We start from the raw sequence: 16,861 nt of genomic DNA, 5'->3' as shown, positions 1-16,861 counted from the left end.
CTGGTTTTGCTGCATCCCGTAGGTTTTGGATCGTCGTGTTTTCATTGTCATTTGTCTCTAGGTATTTTTTGATTTCCTCTTTGATTTCTTCAGTGATCTCTTGGTTATTTAGTAATGTATTGTTTAGCCTCCATGTGTTTGTGTTTTTTACGTTTTTTTCCCGTAATTCATTTCTAATCTCATAGCGTTGTGGTCAGAAATGATGCTTGGTATGATTTCAATTTTCTTAAATTTACTGAAGCTTGATTTGTGACCCAAGATGTGATCTATCCTGGAGAATGTTCCGTGCACACTTGAGAAGAACGTGTAATCTGCTGTTTTTGGATGGAATGTCCTATAAATATCAATTAAATCTATCTGGTCTATTGTATCATTTAAAGCTTCTGTTTCCTTATTTATTTTCATTTTGGATGATCTGCCCATTGGTGTAAGTGAGGTGTTAAAATCCCCCACTATTATTGTGTTACTGTCGATTTCCTCTTTTATAGCTGTTAGCAGTTGCCTTATGTATTGAGGTGCTCCTATGTTGGGTGCATATATATTTATAATTGTTATATATTCTTGGATTGATTCCTTGATCATTATGTAGTGTCCTTCCTTGTCTCTTGTAACATTCTTTATTTTAAAGTCTATTTTATCTGATATGAGTATAGCTACTCCAGCTTTCTTTTGATTTCCTTTTGCATGGAATATCTTTTTCCATCCCCTGACTTTCAGTCTGTATGTGTCCCTAGATCTGAAGTGGGTCTCTTGTAGACAGCATATATATGGGCAGCAAGCCCGTGTCTTTTGGTTGGAGCATTTAATCCATTCACGTTTAAGGTAGTTATCGATATGTATGTTCCTGTGACCATTTTCTTAATTGTTTTGGGTTTGTTTTTGTAGGTCCTTTTCTTCTCTTGTGTTTCCCACTTAGAGAAGTTCCTTTAGCATTTGTTGTAGAGCTGGTTTGGTGGTGCTGAATTCTCTTAGCTTTTGCTTGTCTGTAAAGCTTTTGATTTCTCCATCGAATCTGAATGAGATCTTTGCCGGCTAGAGTAATTTGGTTGTAGGTTCTTCCCTTTCATCACTTTAAGTATATCATGCCACTCCCTTCTGGCTTGTAGAGTTTCTGCTGAGAAATCAGCTGTTAAACTTATGGGAGTTCCCTTGTATGTTATTTGTCATTTTTCCCTTGCTGCTTTCAATAAATTTTCTGTGTTTAATTTTTGCCAATTTGATTACTATGTGTCTCGTCATGTTTCTCCTTGGGTTTATCCTGTATGGGACTCTCTGTGCTTCCTGGACTTGGGTGGCTATTTCCTTTCCCATGTTAGGGAAGTTTTCAACTATAATCTCTTCAAATATTTTCTCTGGTCCTTCCTCTCTCTCTTCTCCTTCTGGGACCGCTATAATGCGAATGTTGTTGTGTTTAATGTTGTCCCAGAAGTCTCTTAGGCTGTCTTCATTTCTTTTCTTTCTTTTTTCTTTATTCTTTTCCGCAGCAGTGAATTCTACCATTCTGTCTTCGTGGTCACTTATCCGTTCTTCTGCCTCAGTTATTCTGCTATTGATTCATTCTAGTGTAGTTTTCATTTCAGTTATTGTCTTGTTCATCTCTGTTTGTTTGTTCTCTAATTCTTCTAGGTCTTTGTTAAACATTTCTTGCATCTTCTTGATATTTGCCTCCATTCTTTTTCTGACATCCTGGATCATCTTCACTATCATTATTCTGAATTCTTTTTCTGGAAGGTTGCCTATCTCCGTTAAGTTGTTTTTCTGGGGTTTTATCTTGTTCCTTCTACTGGTACATAGCCCTCTACCTTTTCATCTTGTCTATCTTTCTGTGAAAGTGGTTTTTGTTCCACAGGCTGCAGGATTGTAGTTCTTCTTGCTTCTGCTGTCTACCCTCTGGTGGATGACTAAGAGGCTTGTGCAAGTTTCGGCTTTTCATTTTTGAAGGGTTATTTAAACAAATAAAAACTAGAATATACAACAGAGACCATAGGTGGCCCTGAAAGCTTAAACTATTTGCTATATGTCCCTTTACAGAAAAAGTGTGTGACTTCTGCCCCAGATCATTTGACATGCTACTGCCAGAGCATCTTTCTTTCAAAATTGTCCATGCTGCTCCCAGGCTTAAAATTCTTTTCATGTCCAGCTAGCACTTGAGGATAAGTTCCAAATGCCCTAGCATGATATACAACGCCTTTTATCATCTGATATCTGCCTGCCTCTCTTGCTTCATCTCTTACCACATCCCCTCACTTCACCCCACTGAGCTCTGCCCTTCCGAGGTACCCACTTACTTGCTGTTTACAAATTTGCTTGGGAGCTTCCAACCCACTTTGTCTATCTAATCCTATCATTCCTGACAGGAATCCTTCCCTGCAAGGCTGGGTCAGATGGCCCCCTCTGTAACCCACATGGTACCCTGTGCGTAATACTCTATCTCTGCCCTACCATTGTGTATTAGAATTAGTTATTTGTTTTTCTATATTACCTTCTGGATTATGTTACTCTTCTTCAAAGGCAAATGCTTAAGAATGTATCTTATTTTCTCCACAATTCCAAGAACATAATAGACACTAGACAGATGATAAACTGATGGATGAAGGAAGGAAGAAAAGAATGATGGATGCCAGTGATGAGGAGGGAGGTCTCCTAATGGCTGGAGACAGCAGTCTGCATGGTTTTGCATAATCTGGACTTCCAGTCTCTAATGTGCAGTTATGGCGGAGTTCCACAGTGGTACCCACTCCCAACTTAACATTTCTACCTTGCCCACGTGTTCTCCCCTTGAGAAGTTTCAGGAACCCCGAGGTTCTGTGGCACACAACTGTACAATTTGCAAAGTACTGCTATAGTGTGAATAAGTGCGAGAGTAGATATCTTATGGTATCCTGTCTCCCATTACATCCAGGCCAAGGGATAAATCCTCCTCATCATCACCATCATCGCTAACATTTATTGAGCACTTGCTTTGAGCTATAAGCTGTTCTAAATATTTTACAGGTGTCCATTTATTCTTACAATAACCCTTTGACGTTACTATCCCAATTTTACAAATGTTTACAAATTGAAGCACAGAGATGTTAGATTAAGTCTGGCTCCAGGGACCCTGTTTCTTTGTATTGATTTTAACCTTAGTTGAATACATGGGCTTGCCATTATTTTAGAAAGAAGCCATTGGGGTCAGCTAGACCTAGCATAAAAAAACATGCTATCTTCTAGCCAGCTGGCTTCCAATTTGTGAGGCTTTTGTTTTTATTGTGGCACATCTGTTTCAGGGAGAGCCTTTTCTTCTCTTGGTCACTCTACCTTTACATACAAACCCCCAGCTGTAAAGATGCACAGTGCTCGGCACATAATAGGCACTCATAAATATTATAATTGTCACATCTGTGTTTGTGTCTCTAACCGTGTATGTTTACAGTGTTGATGGCCTGTGTATGTGTGTGCTTAGATAACTCAACCACAAACAAGATGAAGCTGAACTGTTTCTTGCTTTTTGGTCACTCTGATAAATACTGAACACTTCCTGGGCCCTTCTACTTTTCACCACATTTTGAGCTGAGATTCAGGCAAAAGCTGAATTTTCATTTGGAGAGGGGGCAACCCTAGTTGAAGAATCTTGTAAATAACTCTTCCCCACATCTAATAGTAGGAGGTTCATGTCATTATGGGCAAATATATATGTTCAGTATTCCTACATCGGAATCCAAACTCCAGAAACAACACCTGCAAGGACACTGCTAACTTCTTTACAGAAAAGTCAGATTTTCCAAAATTGCCACAGGGAGCTGGGTTACTAAACTGGGAAGGAAAGCTGCATGAGGATTGATCCTGTCCTCTGAGAAGGATCTAAACACTGCTGATAGCCCCACAATAGGGCAGGGAAGTCCCTGCTTGCTACGCAACACCTTTGGTCCAAGAGTGAGCTGGTAGTCACATACTCCTCATAGCTCAGCTGATAGAAGTCTTAAAGCATTTAAACAAGGCTTTCCTAAAAGTTATGGGCTTTTTCAAAGGAATGCAGTTGAACATAACGAAGAATACGAAACTAGATACTTGGAAGAAAATACTGATCCCTTTTTAGGGATGGAGAAGCAGCTCACAGGTGCCATTCCATCTATATGGAACCCTAGGGAACAGGCTAATGCCATGGAGTTTCTGCCTTTTAATCCCTAAGCTGGTCCCTGCCTTCTTTCTATTGTGTGCCTGGGTGCACCCACCTCACTCCCCCACCCCCTTAGTCAAGAGGAGCAACCTGATGGTATATCAGTTAACCCTGGGGACAGTCGACAGTGGTGGAGGATGGGAAGGCTAGAATCACAGCATCTTAGTTCTACCACATAGTATCCACATAAGTCTAACCTCTCTGAACCTTGGTTTTCTCATTAGTTAAAATGATCATACCCACCCTGCAGAAAAGTGGAGTGAAGAACAGAAATATTATCTGTAAAGTGCCTGGCACATAGTGGATACACATTTGACAGTATAATTGTCACTTGGATATGAGACCAGTGTAACACACCATCTTCCAGGATGTCACAAAATTAGGAGTTTTACTCTTATTTTGAGGAACCCCTGGGCAGTTGTTCAAAGAATAGCACTAGAAAGGTGTCTAGGAAAACACAGTGTGATTGAGAATTATCAGCCTAAATCCAGACAACAGGAGAGGATGCTTATACTCTACTGACAGTTTTTTGCTGACATTTCTGATCTGGTAGGACAGAGAAATCGGTATGCTCTAAGTGTTTATACTTTCCAGAAAGCTCTGGACAATGTTCCAAAGTGGTGTTGAGTAGGAGATGAATTAAGGAGTATTTGGAAGGCTTTAGCTTGGGCAACGCAGAGTATCCACAAATGGAAACTTCTTAGAATGGAGGAGAGAATCAGATGGAAAATGCCTCCAGGGTCAATTTCAGAACCACAGTTGTGAATAATGCTATATGTAAAAGTCATAAGCACATGAAATGCAGTTTCCAAGTTTGTAGATAATATAAAAACTGGAGGCTGGGCAGTTAGGAAGGGAAGAAGAAACCAGTTTCAATTTGGTTTGGCTTGTTTCCTTTATAGAACTAAAGGAAATGGGGAGGACAAATGTTTCTCCCTGTTGAAAAGTGTAAGAATAGCAAGTCAGAGAAAAAGGAGCCATCCCAGTAAATACATAAGCTTAGCCAAAAAAAAAAAAAAAAAAAAAAGTATAGAAGATCAATGCAAGGTCACAGAAATGACTAGCATGAATCAGACAGCAGAGAACATTAGAGGACATCAGTGACAACCAGAGACAATCAGTGACAACCAGCCACTGTCTACTCTCTGAAAAGCTAGAGGGTCTCAAAAGATCCCCCTAGCAGTTAATTTATTCTTCCTAGAAAAGTGGTCCTAGCAAATAGCAGTTCTGAAAAAGTGGTTAACATTTTTGTATAAATGAGGAAGATCCTGAAACAAACCAGAAATGAAAGTGCTTCCATGTTCTAGGTCAGGGTCAGCAAACTTTTCTTGTAAAGGGCCGGATAGTAAACATTTTAGCTTTGCAGGCAATCCCGTCTCTGCCTCAACCACTCAATTCTGCCAATGTAGCATAAAAGCAGCCATAGAAAGTTCTTAATCTGCTGTGGCCGTGTGCCAATAAAACTTTATTTACAAAAGCAGGTGGCAGCCGACTGGAGTTTGGTGATCTCTATTCAAGGTAAATAGGAAATCCAGTCAGAGTCATTTCACGCAGAGGTCTGTAGTTTGAAATGAATTACCCAGCAGGCAGATAGAACTACTCATATTAGCAAATTCAAGACTTTATGATTTTCTTAAGAGAAGGAAGCTGAAGGGTTTGGCAGAAAGTATTAGGACAGGGTTAAGAGTGTGTGGTTAGGTGACCTTTCCCATTCCAAAAATATTTTCTATACTTCCACCTGGAGCAGTCATGGAGCTTCCGGCATTAAATAACTTTTAGTTGCAATTAAATTAAAAACAGCCAAGGTTAAAAAAAAAAGTTGCCCTCACCAAATGGTGATACAGAACTCTTCATGAACCTCAAATCTGTTCCCTAAAATATCTGTACAAAACAAAGCTCTCCCTTGCAAGTCTCTGGGCTACTATATTTTTTGGTTTTGGAAAAAAATTCTTGCTCGCGGAGGACGTCTTCTCATAGCATTCTTTCTGTCCTCCAGCTTCAAGCTACTTAAAATCCAGAATGTTCTTGTTAGTGACTGTCCATTTCCCTGAGTAACTACAAATCTTCTCACAACTTACCCCCAACCCAAAATAAAGCCAAACCACAGGCCTTCCTATTAGGCCCCAGTGGATGCTTGAATAGAGTCAATTTTTTTAAAGGTCAAAGGTCATTCCCCATTTCTGATTCCCTGCACCAGCTGAGCAAGCTACTTAACTTCTCTGAGCTTCTGCGTCCTCTCTAAAATGCGATGATAATATCAATCTAGTAACATGATAGAATAAAGTTGTATAAAACTTGTCCACTTACCTACTAGATACCTGTTCCCACTCTCCCTTTGTGGTAGATTTGATTATCCTAATCTTAGGAATCCCTAAGCAGAAAAAAGAAAAAAAAAAAAAATCTGCATTTCAGGGTAAGGAAAAGACCTCAACATGTCCCCCTAGGAGTTGGGAGCTGATGTTCTTTGCACAGTACCCCTTAACTTACTTCTAAGCGCACTTTTTTGCAATTCTTATTCTTTTACTCTTATTTCTATACTTTTTTTTGCAATTGCAGAATTCTGGCTTTTTTTCTTTTCAGTGTTCTAAGATTTCAGTATTTGGTTAATAGTGTTAAAACAGTTATGGAAATAACTAGTTGTCCTTATTCCGAGATTCCTGAGTCAAGAATGGAATTGAGGCGGTTGCCAACCCAGTGTGCCATGTGGCCTCAGTCCTCTGCTCCTCTTTCCCATCCCCAGGGCTGCCACCAAGGTAAACACACTGTGGCCCATGCCCCGCTCTCTCACAGGGCAAATGCCTTACCACCTGGCCATGGCCCTGACTTACGTTTTTTTTTCTTGAAAACGCTACATTTCTCAGTCATTTACCCATGTCAAAGCAGCGCCTCACAACATCCAGAATACGTAGGTTCAGACATGAAGAGTGAATGATGATGGCAATGGTGATGTCGACAACACCAAATAATAATAGTAACCTGCACTTCTGTAGTATTTACTATGTCAAGTACTTTTGTATGTTCTTGAAATACCCGAACTCATGTAGAATATTCACAACAACCCTAGGTTGGTGCAGTAATTCTCCTCATTCTATAGATAAGAAAACTGTGTCACTGAGAAGTAAATTACTGGTCCAAGGTTACAAAGCTACTACATGGTACAGCTCGGGTTGGGACCCAGTCACCATGACTCTGGAGTCTGTGCTCTTATCCACTGTGCTATATTGTCAAAATGATCATCTTCAGCTCCATTGCTTTGAAGGTCACTAAATAAGTCTTTGTTAAGTATTTATTCAGCATGCCAGCACTATACTGAATACTGAAGAGAGAACTATAAAAGAAGTAGGAGTCCCAGCCCTTGAAGTATTCGTTTACAATCTAACTGAAGGAATGAGATGTTGTAGAATGGAAAGGGCTTTGTAGTACAATTTAAGACAACTCTGGAAGATCAGGAAAGGAAGGGATTCTTGTGGACTGTGGTAACAGGAGGTTGAACTTGAACTTACTCTTAAGGGGATGGGGAGAATTTGGAAGGATCAATAGGAGGAGGAAGAACATGAACTCTGTCCAAAACTAATGACAAGGAGAGTCAAAGAGGCTATCTTGAATGGAAAGACAGGTTTGTGTTGGGATGTGGGACAGATAAGTTTGAAAAGATGAGGAAGACACTGTTCTAAAAAGAAAGGATGTACCTATAATTTCTAGGTTCTAGTCGTGTGTTGAGACCTAAAATGGGTTTAAGAATGATCTGTTAAGGTGAGAGGCCTGAGATGGTACATCATGGCCGATGTAACAAATGGGTATTTCTGGGTCCAGAGCTTGAAATTTTCCTCTGACAACTGGAAATTCCAAGGAGGACTTTCAAGATGGTCATGTAGGTTACCCACACCTGTACCATCAAAAATTACTAATTTACTAGATGTATCTGATGCTTAAGCTGATACTTTTTTACTTAGAAAACAGTAAGAAACTGTTTCTTAGAAATAGGTCCTCAGAAACAGTAAGCTCACTCCTTTATTTGATCCTCACAAGAACTCTCTGAGGTGTTATCCTCAATTTGCAGAAGGAACTTAGAGGCTCGCAGAGCTGAAAGGCTTGCCCAAGAACACCACGCAAGTCTATGTCTCTTGACTGAAGTCGGGAAGGCTTCTCCTCTACCGCAGTTTCACATGGTTGGTTGTGGATATGACTTTGAGAGGTGGGCCTGTACAAGACAGTGGTGTCACCGTTGAGCCAAGGATTTAGAAGGCATCATGATGCCACCCCACACACAGGATTGCTAGAGCCTTTCCTCTAGACACCCAGAGCAGCCTCCTTTTCAAATGAGAGTATTTTCTGACTATGCATTGCAAATGCAGAGGAGAGAATTCCACCACAAGGAGCTTGTGCTTGGTAGGAGTGGCCCACGAGCACTTTGTCCATATCCTACTCGTTTGGACAACAAGGGCTTCACTTGTGTAACTAAAACAATTATCTGTATTCTCTCAAGTTGTCCTTAATTTGTAGAATGCTTGAGAAGACAAGCTGTCACAAAGAAGCTTACAAGTAAAGGCCATGAGAAAAGCAAAACTGTTCTTTCATTTTCTAGCTAAAAATAATGACCAAAGAAATAAAGCAGTAAGTTTTAGCCCAGTAAACCAAAACGGATTGTATGGGAGAAAAGCAGAGAGTATTAATATACCTAATATGACCACAGTACCATTTGCTATGTATGTCTTAATTATGCCCCAATCCACGTCCCCTCATCCTCTAATTCCATAAATTCCAAAACAACCCTGAGAAATCTTTCTGGTTTTGTTTGGAAAGCAGCACTATGTTTCTGTGCCTGTGCATTCTAAAACAGGCCTGTCAAATTTGAAACCTAAATTCAAGCTGACAGAAGTCAGCTACCAACAAATTAAGTTAAATTAATAGAGTTGATGCCTGAAATACAAAGAAAATGCTTTTTACCCCAGGAATCTCTCTCCCTAGATGCCAGGCTAGATAGAGAGACTAAAGCAAACCTCAGTCTCCAGCAAGCCCTTTCCTTTGCCTTGTCATGTTTGCTAGAGAGTTCTGCATGGGAACCCTCTCCAGAAGTATTTCTTCCCCCAGTGGCAGCCTCCAAACTCCCATCTACCAATTTTATGGGCATATTAAAGACATGAGAGATTGGAAAAAAGTACTGGAACAAGAAACCCTATTTCAAATCCCTACTCACACACCAAATAATTATGTACCTCCTTGAGCTAAAGAGTTCAGTTTTATGACTAGAAACAATTTCTAAGTATACACAATAAATGAGAAATTCAGATTTTGTCCCATGTAGATTTTATCTTAAGACAATATTTAAGACTGTTTTATGAAGGCAAATATTTTCTCTTCTTTATCTTTGTATGCATTTTATGGAATAGAAGAATACGTGAATGCTAAATTTTGAGATCTAGATTCCTTTTTTTTCCATTCCCATTATTCCCATCTTAGTTCAGGCCCTCATGGCTTTGTGCCCAGTGTGATGGAGCTCCCCCTTCTCTTCAGCAACTTTGTGGGAATTCTTTTCCAGGCTTCATACGGGCAGGAAGCATCAAGGCTCACTCAGTAGCACCGGTGCCTGGAGGAACTGATGCAGCTATAAAAGCTAACCACCACCTAAAAAAAGTTACATGTGTCGGGCCCAGTGTGGGAGTGGGATTTACAACTCCCTGCATGAGATCAGGCAGGTGCAGTAGTTTTACGGGAAGAAAAAATGATCTGAATATAGAGAGCTAATAAATTGTCTGGCGGGGGGATATTGGCCAGTATCGTGAGCCCCTCTCCCTTTCTTCCTCACAACCTTTTCATCCCCTGTCCTTCCTCACATTTAATTCTTCATTCAGGGTGTCCAACATTACCAACAGAAGGGTCATTGGAAATACCAAAAGGTGGTCTGCAGGTTCCTTATATACCTCATTTTAACTGTTCCTTCTGCTGGATAAGAAAACATACTTCAACTGGGGTTTAGAACGTGATAAGCTGAAATGTAGAAAGAAGGGATTTGCCTAATGGTAAAACTTAGAAACAAAATCAAGTTCGAAGACCTGTCTTCTAGTCTTGTGCTCTAAATGTTCACTTCAAGAACCCCTTCTGATAGGGCTCTGATAGGGAAGGAACTATGCCAACAGACTTAGGAATTTAGAAAATCTTAATCCCTGCCTTTTGAGGATGGTAAAACCGATTAATGATCTTACACTAAGTTGAGTCATCGTAAATTGTCAGTTCTAATGAAATTTGGTTAAGCCTGCTTTCAATATTCCCGTTTGGAAATTCTTTTGGAGGCATCCATGTTCCTGGGACATCATAAAGATTTAAATCATTAAGTCAGTGTTTCATTTTTTTAATCTAAAGCAGCCTGAACACCTGAAAAGATTTAGCAATGATACTATGATGCATCTATTAAGATTCCTACAAAACAACAGTGATATTATTACTTAAAATATTGTATGGCTTACTAAAGATAAGCAAATTATAATCATCTTTCTCTTATTAGCTCTTTGAAATAAACTAAGCGGTTAGTATGTAATTGTTGACTTTGAGAGAAAACACCTAACATGGGTGAATGAGTGAATGAATGGGTGGATGAGTTCTATCACAATGTCTCGTAGCCTCTCTGTCATCCCCCACAAAGTTTCAGCTCTAGTTCAATGCCACAGAAGCTAGACTGTCCCTACAATAGCGGTGATGGTCTGGAACGGCACTGAATCAAACACAAACCATCCAGAAACTTCCCTTTAGCTGAGATTTTCTATTTCCTTCCCTATTTTTATCCGAACTGCCCATACATAGGCAAATTGAAGAATGATTAATGTAAGCCTTGCTTTTTCTCTCTCCTGCCTTTCCTCCAAGAGGAGGCAAGAAAAAGCAAAGCAACAGCTCCAAGGCCAAAAGCAGAGCTGAGGAAGCCTGGTTCATTGGCAGACTGGTCACCCACCTCAGAATAATTAAGAGCTGACTAGAGGCGGCACCAAATTGCAAATACCATAGAGTCTGGAGAGGACCCAGCAAGAGACATAGTAAAGAAAAAGAATTGTATAGTGGGAGACTGCTGCTGGGACAGGAGATGTGACTCCTAGTCTTAATTTCACCACTAAGTCTTGTGAGTTCCCTGACCTTTTCATGACTTTTTTTCCCTTTCCTGAAAAACGAACCCTTACCTGCTTTCTTCCTCTGGATGGATGTTAACATGATATTAGGTGAACAGTTCTTGGAGCCTTTGGAAATCAGAGAGGTGGAAATAATCACAAAGATGGAAATGACTGACTGCAGGAACCCCAAAGCCACCGCTAAATCATTTCTGTGCTATTGAATGATTTATTGACCTAAGGCCCTGCCAGGTCCGGCACTGGATCTCTGAAGTTCCCATCCAGTCCTCCCCCAAACCCTTCTGGGTTCCCCCCTCCGCATACACACTCCAGTCATCGTCAGCCTCATCAGGACATCAGCTTCAAGTCATCAGTAGACATTAATCCACTTAACTGCCATCATGTCACAGGTAGTTCTTAGAAATGGCATGAATCTAGAAAAGAAAAAAATAGTAGACTGAGAGGGGAGTGGATTCTGAGGCTCATGGAAGGTACTCACAATTTGATTCTTAAAATTCTTTTCAGGTAAAGTATCTGAACTATGTGGTGATTATTCTGGAATTTTCTCTACCATGACCCTGAAGGGCAGGCTTTACCTTCATTCTGCTGGCACCTTCTCTACAAAGAGCCCTCTGCCAAGCACTGTGGGAAATAAAACAATAAATAAGGTCTAATTTCTGTGCCCAGTGATATTTACAGACTAATGAAGGCAATAGAATTGAGATACAGTTACACATACAACTTCCTTCCAACGTGTACATCCAGATCCTCTCGTCAGTATTCAATGTGGCTGCCTCTCTCCCACCTCCAAGCCTTAACAGATGCCTTTCTCTGTATCTGGAAGCTCTGCCTACTTCCCACCATCCAGCCAAGCCCCACTCCTCCTTTATAACTTGGCCTTTTCCTGAAGAAGACTTCCCCAGATCCATCTGCAGCGTTTGTTCTAGCATCTCCTCTCACCCCCGGTGTGTGTGTTATGTGTATTCAGCACACATATGCTGCCTGCTCCAACTGTTAGCATTTAGTCCAAGTAATCAACAAACTGCGTAAGCAATCCAAAAGCTCCTTATTTGGGCTTGCTAACAGAATCACACCCATCAAAGTGGCAAGAGAGGCTGGTTTCCTGAGTGTCACTGTGGCTGGTTTGTGCCTGTTGTTAAAACAGGGTTCTGACTACCCCTGAGGTTCCTTCCAGCTTCACCAATATCCAATGCCAAAAAGGAGTCAACCAACCTGACCGGCCCTACATTTCTTTTCTGTTGCTCCAGGATTCTTCTACAGCCAGATGATTCCTTACAGATCCTGGCACCCGTGGAAGCTGATGTGGGTTTCTACACTTGTAATGCCACAAATGCCTTGGGATATGACTCTGTCTCCATTGCCGTCACATTAGCAGGTAACGTGGAAATCCCTGTTCAATTCAGAAACCGTTGACCGGTGCCTACAATGTGCCAAGCAGGCCAGGGACACAGACATCAATGAGATCCATACCCTGCCTCCGGAAGTTTATAATCTGTAATTGTAATCAAATGGAGATAAAGTGTAATATGAGATAGAATGAAATAAGTGCTGATAACCAAAGAGGGTGCAGTTTCACTCTACCTGAGAGGTCTTAGACTTGGAGTAGAATTTTGATAAACAGAGATGCAGGAAATACTCCAGGCAGAGCAAACATGAGCAAAGGAGATGTATACAAGTGAGTAGCCTGTTGGGGAACATGAATCATGACCTAAGATCATTGAATGATCTTTTCATTTCTCCTCCGTCCACATGTTGCAAAGACGACTTTAAGACCTGGGTAGCTGGAATTCTGTGGCTGTGGGTTGGAGCACAAGTGTTCTTCTCTGTGACTGTTTATTTCAACCTCTTGGTCTAATACACCTGCCTACACTTCACCTTTATCCATAGAGGTTAGGCAAACCATTCTACACATAGGAACTTCAGAAAATTGCGATTCAGAGTACCATGCCTCCCAAGGTTGTGGTCTCGTAGTAAGGTACTCTTATAAAACCTCTCTTACATAGGACGGATCCTTGCCTTTGAAACTGAAAGAGACCTTAGATACCAGCTAGACCAGAGCCCTCAGTTCTCAGAGGCCAGGCAACCTGAGGTCACATAGCTTCTCAGCTGGTGGCAGGGAAAAAGGGAACTGAGCTCTCCTAACCCCCAGATCATTGTTCCTCCTTCTCCCCACTGATGCTACCAACCCGGGCTCCCTTTGCTCAGATCTGGGCCACGCAGCCTTTGTGGCGGTGTGTTGCATGTGTTTGTATTTATTCTTTTCCATTGCCGCTCCCATCAGATGATTCAGTAGATGCTAGAAAAGCCGACATCACCCCACACTGACCTCATCCATCCACACGGGGATTATGTTGTCACGCTGTTTTCCAGTCACACATGCTACTCCCTTGCATATCTGTTTAGCAACAGTATATCTACCCCATGACCTAAGGCTGATCTGGGAAGGGACCTTGAGCGGGACGCTTTGCAGAGAGGATGAAAGTCAACAAAGAATAAGGCGAGCTAAGGGGCCCTGGGGTGGATTACAGACTGATAATAATGCCTATTCTTTTGTGTGTGTGAATAGAACATTTGCTTTGCTCCTAATGTATTCCAGTCACAATCTTTATGCCCCTCTTGGTTATACAGAGTCCAGATGCTCGGCACCCGTCTGGTTAATTCTCTTCTGCCTTACCCCCTCCCATCTGCCTTGGCCAGGGCACTGCTGACACCCTTCCAACTGCTGGCAAGTAGTGGCTCTTACAGGATTAACTCTCTTGTTTATATTTATCCAGATACGGTTCAGCTCTGTCACAGACTAAATACCCTTTGTTCACCTGAATTTAATACGATTCACGGAAACCTGTCTGGAATTAAGCAAAGCAATTGTAACATCAGGCTTGTCTTCAGCTCTTTGAAGAGGAGCTATTGGAGGCTGCCAAAATATTCAAAGCCAGGGAAGAAAGAGAGCAGCCAGAGAGGCACGGGGGAAAGGGAGAAAAGGAGCTGAGTGATGAAGTAGTTCACGCACACCACACCCAGGGCTTAGGAAGCTGCGTCCATGGGCTTCAGTGGTGGGGTTTGTTCAGGTCCGCTAGCAGATCTGTCAAACAGTCCCTCTGAAAGGTAAGGCCCAAAATGGATACGCTGCTTTCAGACTGTATTTGTGTCTTTACCTGGGATTATCGTCTAGCCTGGTGTCAACGTCTGCACTCACAGTTTTAAGCGACTCACACCCTCTGCCAAGTATTACTGACGAAGAGCAACAAGTTAGACCCGAGTTTTGTGATTCGTGACGCTTACAGACTAGTGAGGGCAATAGATGCATGCGTGACTACCTGGAATGCAGAGACAGTTACAGTTTCCTTCGAAGGTACCCCACATAGGCGTATAAGATACAACCTAAATATAACGTAAATGGGTGCGGGGCGGCGGTTTGCAGGGGATAGATGTGGCGCATTTCTAAATCTTATTACCAGTTATACTGTTCTTTAACCGTGTGACCTTGAACAAAATGTATAACCTCACTGAGTCTTTGCTCTCAGCTGTAAGAGTGAAATTAATCCTATTTTACAGGATTGTTCTGAGGTTAAATAAGATTGCACGTGTGAAAAAGCCCTTAGCCCAATGCCAGGCGCATAGTTCACACTCAATAAATGTTTCGTTTTCTTTCTCTAGCTCTCCTAAAATGAAACGCATCCTGAAAACAATTTTAAAATGTGTAAAACATTAGCCCAACTTTGCTTCCACGTATTTTCCACTGGAAGTCTTCACACTGAAAATTTTCAAGTACGGACTTAGGAGCTGATTCAGCTCACTTGTGATCAAATCCTCGTGGTAAATCTCAGTGCTTCTGTGCTTTTAAAGACATTGTACAGCTTTTTCTGGGTTTTTTGTTTTTTTTTTTTTTGGTTTTTTTACCTTGACTTCAATATAAATGTAGGCCAAAAGGAAAAACAAGATTTTTCTTGAGGCTCAAGCACTCAGGTATCCCCATGATTTTATAAGAAATGTGTGGATTTTGGCCTTGCCTATGCACCTGAATCAACCAGATGCAGGGAAATTTGTTCATAGTAATTCACAACAGCAGGCAGAGCATGGCAGTTAAGCCTGCAGGCTCCGGAGCCTCATGGTCTGGATTTGAATCCTGACTCTGTCACGTCCAAGCTACATAACCCTGAGCAGCTTCTTCACACTCTCTGACTCAGTTTCTTTATTTGTCCTATGGTGATAATAATAGTGTTTGACTCAGAAGCTTCTTGTGGAGATTAAAGGCCTTCATCATGTAAAATGCTTATAAGTATGCCTAGCATGTAGCAAGCACTCAATACTCGTTTGCTCTTATTATTATTGTGAGTATAAAACAAAAGCCAGGTTATTTTTACAGTAGGGGAGATTCCTTTTCCGAGACCAGAATGCTCACAAACCCTTTGTAGAGCACCTCACTCTAATGTCTCAGCATCTCAATGTCAAGGGGGAAGCTGAATTAGCTATCTGAAAAGCGGTTGGAGTGCCTGGGTCCAGAGCAAGGGAGGTGGCTACACGAGGAACATTTCACATGAGCCAGAGGAAGGGAGGTCTGGTGAACCCTCCCTGGCCCATAATTGGACCTCTCCTGTTGAGTTGCCCCATCCTCTGAGTTGAGTGTGTTGTCAGTTCTGCTTCTCAGGTTCATTGTAGGTCCATTGGTACTCTCTACACAGTTTTTGCTTAAACATATAAACACCATTTAGTTTTAGACACACCAAACCTTCCTTGCTCTGCCCTGTTTGAGCCTGTAAGATATTGTCTTTAGAGCCCTTTGCTTCTCTCCAAACTCATCAGTATGTGTTGATTTTATGTTTTAAGTCCCAAAGGTTTGAGAGTACTTTGCGAGTATGTCTCGGCGTGGAGATGGCTTTCGTTTCCCTACCTACTACCCTGGTTCTGGAAACTCACAGCCATGTAGACCCAGTGGCACAAAATTCCCTTCTGTCCTAAACTGACTTAATTGGATGCCTGTTTCACTGCTCAGAAGGTAAATGAGAGGGGAGGGTAGCAGGGGCTAGGGAGGAGGATAAGAATGTCACCAAAATGTCACGTGCCTAACATGTTGAAGAACTTGATTACTTTGTGTGCGGGTATAAACACAGGTAAAGAAGAGTTTCTGGTGTGTGCAAAGACAGGCATTAAGATTGGAGAGCCATCTTGACTAGTCAGATTCAGCACTCAGCCAGAGTTGCTCAGAAGGCTTCCAGATCTGAATGGTGTAGGCAGCGTTTTGAAGGAAAGCAGTAGTTTCCTGGTAAATTGCTTCAGTCTGGATCAGTGGAGGGGAGCTTTACTTACCAGTGCAGATGAGGCTTGTCCAGGTGTAAGCCATTGATGAGGTCATAGCCATAAGGGAAACGTTTTCGGTTGTCATTGATTTTATAAGATCACGAAAGAGATACTGTAAGGCCTGCTTGACATCATCAATGGAAAATGAGAAGAAGATGGGGGCTGAGGGTTTAGCGTATCTTTCATTGAAAGGAGAGAACACAGATGACCTCATCCAAAGTTTTCACAGGAAAAGAGAGACAGAAAATATTCCTCCTTTCCTGGCATGTTTTTCTGCGTTTTTATGAGT

At 41.6% G+C, this 16,861-nt stretch overlaps 1 protein-coding gene across 2 annotated transcripts in view; it reads left to right on the top strand.

Moving 5' to 3' along the window:
- ADAMTSL1 (ADAMTS like 1) overlaps window positions 1-16,861 on the top strand; it is a 1,026,618-nt gene that overhangs the window by 880,048 nt on the left and 129,709 nt on the right. For both annotated transcript variants that reach the window (XM_036856350.1, XM_036856351.1), the window contains one exon: window positions 12,522-12,649. In XM_036856350.1, coding sequence (XP_036712245.1) covers window positions 12,522-12,649 — 128 coding nt within the window. The remainder of the gene's footprint in view (window positions 1-12,521; window positions 12,650-16,861) is intronic.

The sequence above is a fragment of the Balaenoptera musculus genome, chromosome 6 (assembly GCF_009873245.2).
Source record: "Balaenoptera musculus isolate JJ_BM4_2016_0621 chromosome 6, mBalMus1.pri.v3, whole genome shotgun sequence".
Lineage (NCBI taxonomy): Eukaryota > Metazoa > Chordata > Mammalia > Artiodactyla > Balaenopteridae > Balaenoptera > Balaenoptera musculus.
The sequence above is the reverse complement of the archived record's forward strand: the minus strand, read 5'-3'. Positions and strand labels throughout refer to the sequence as shown.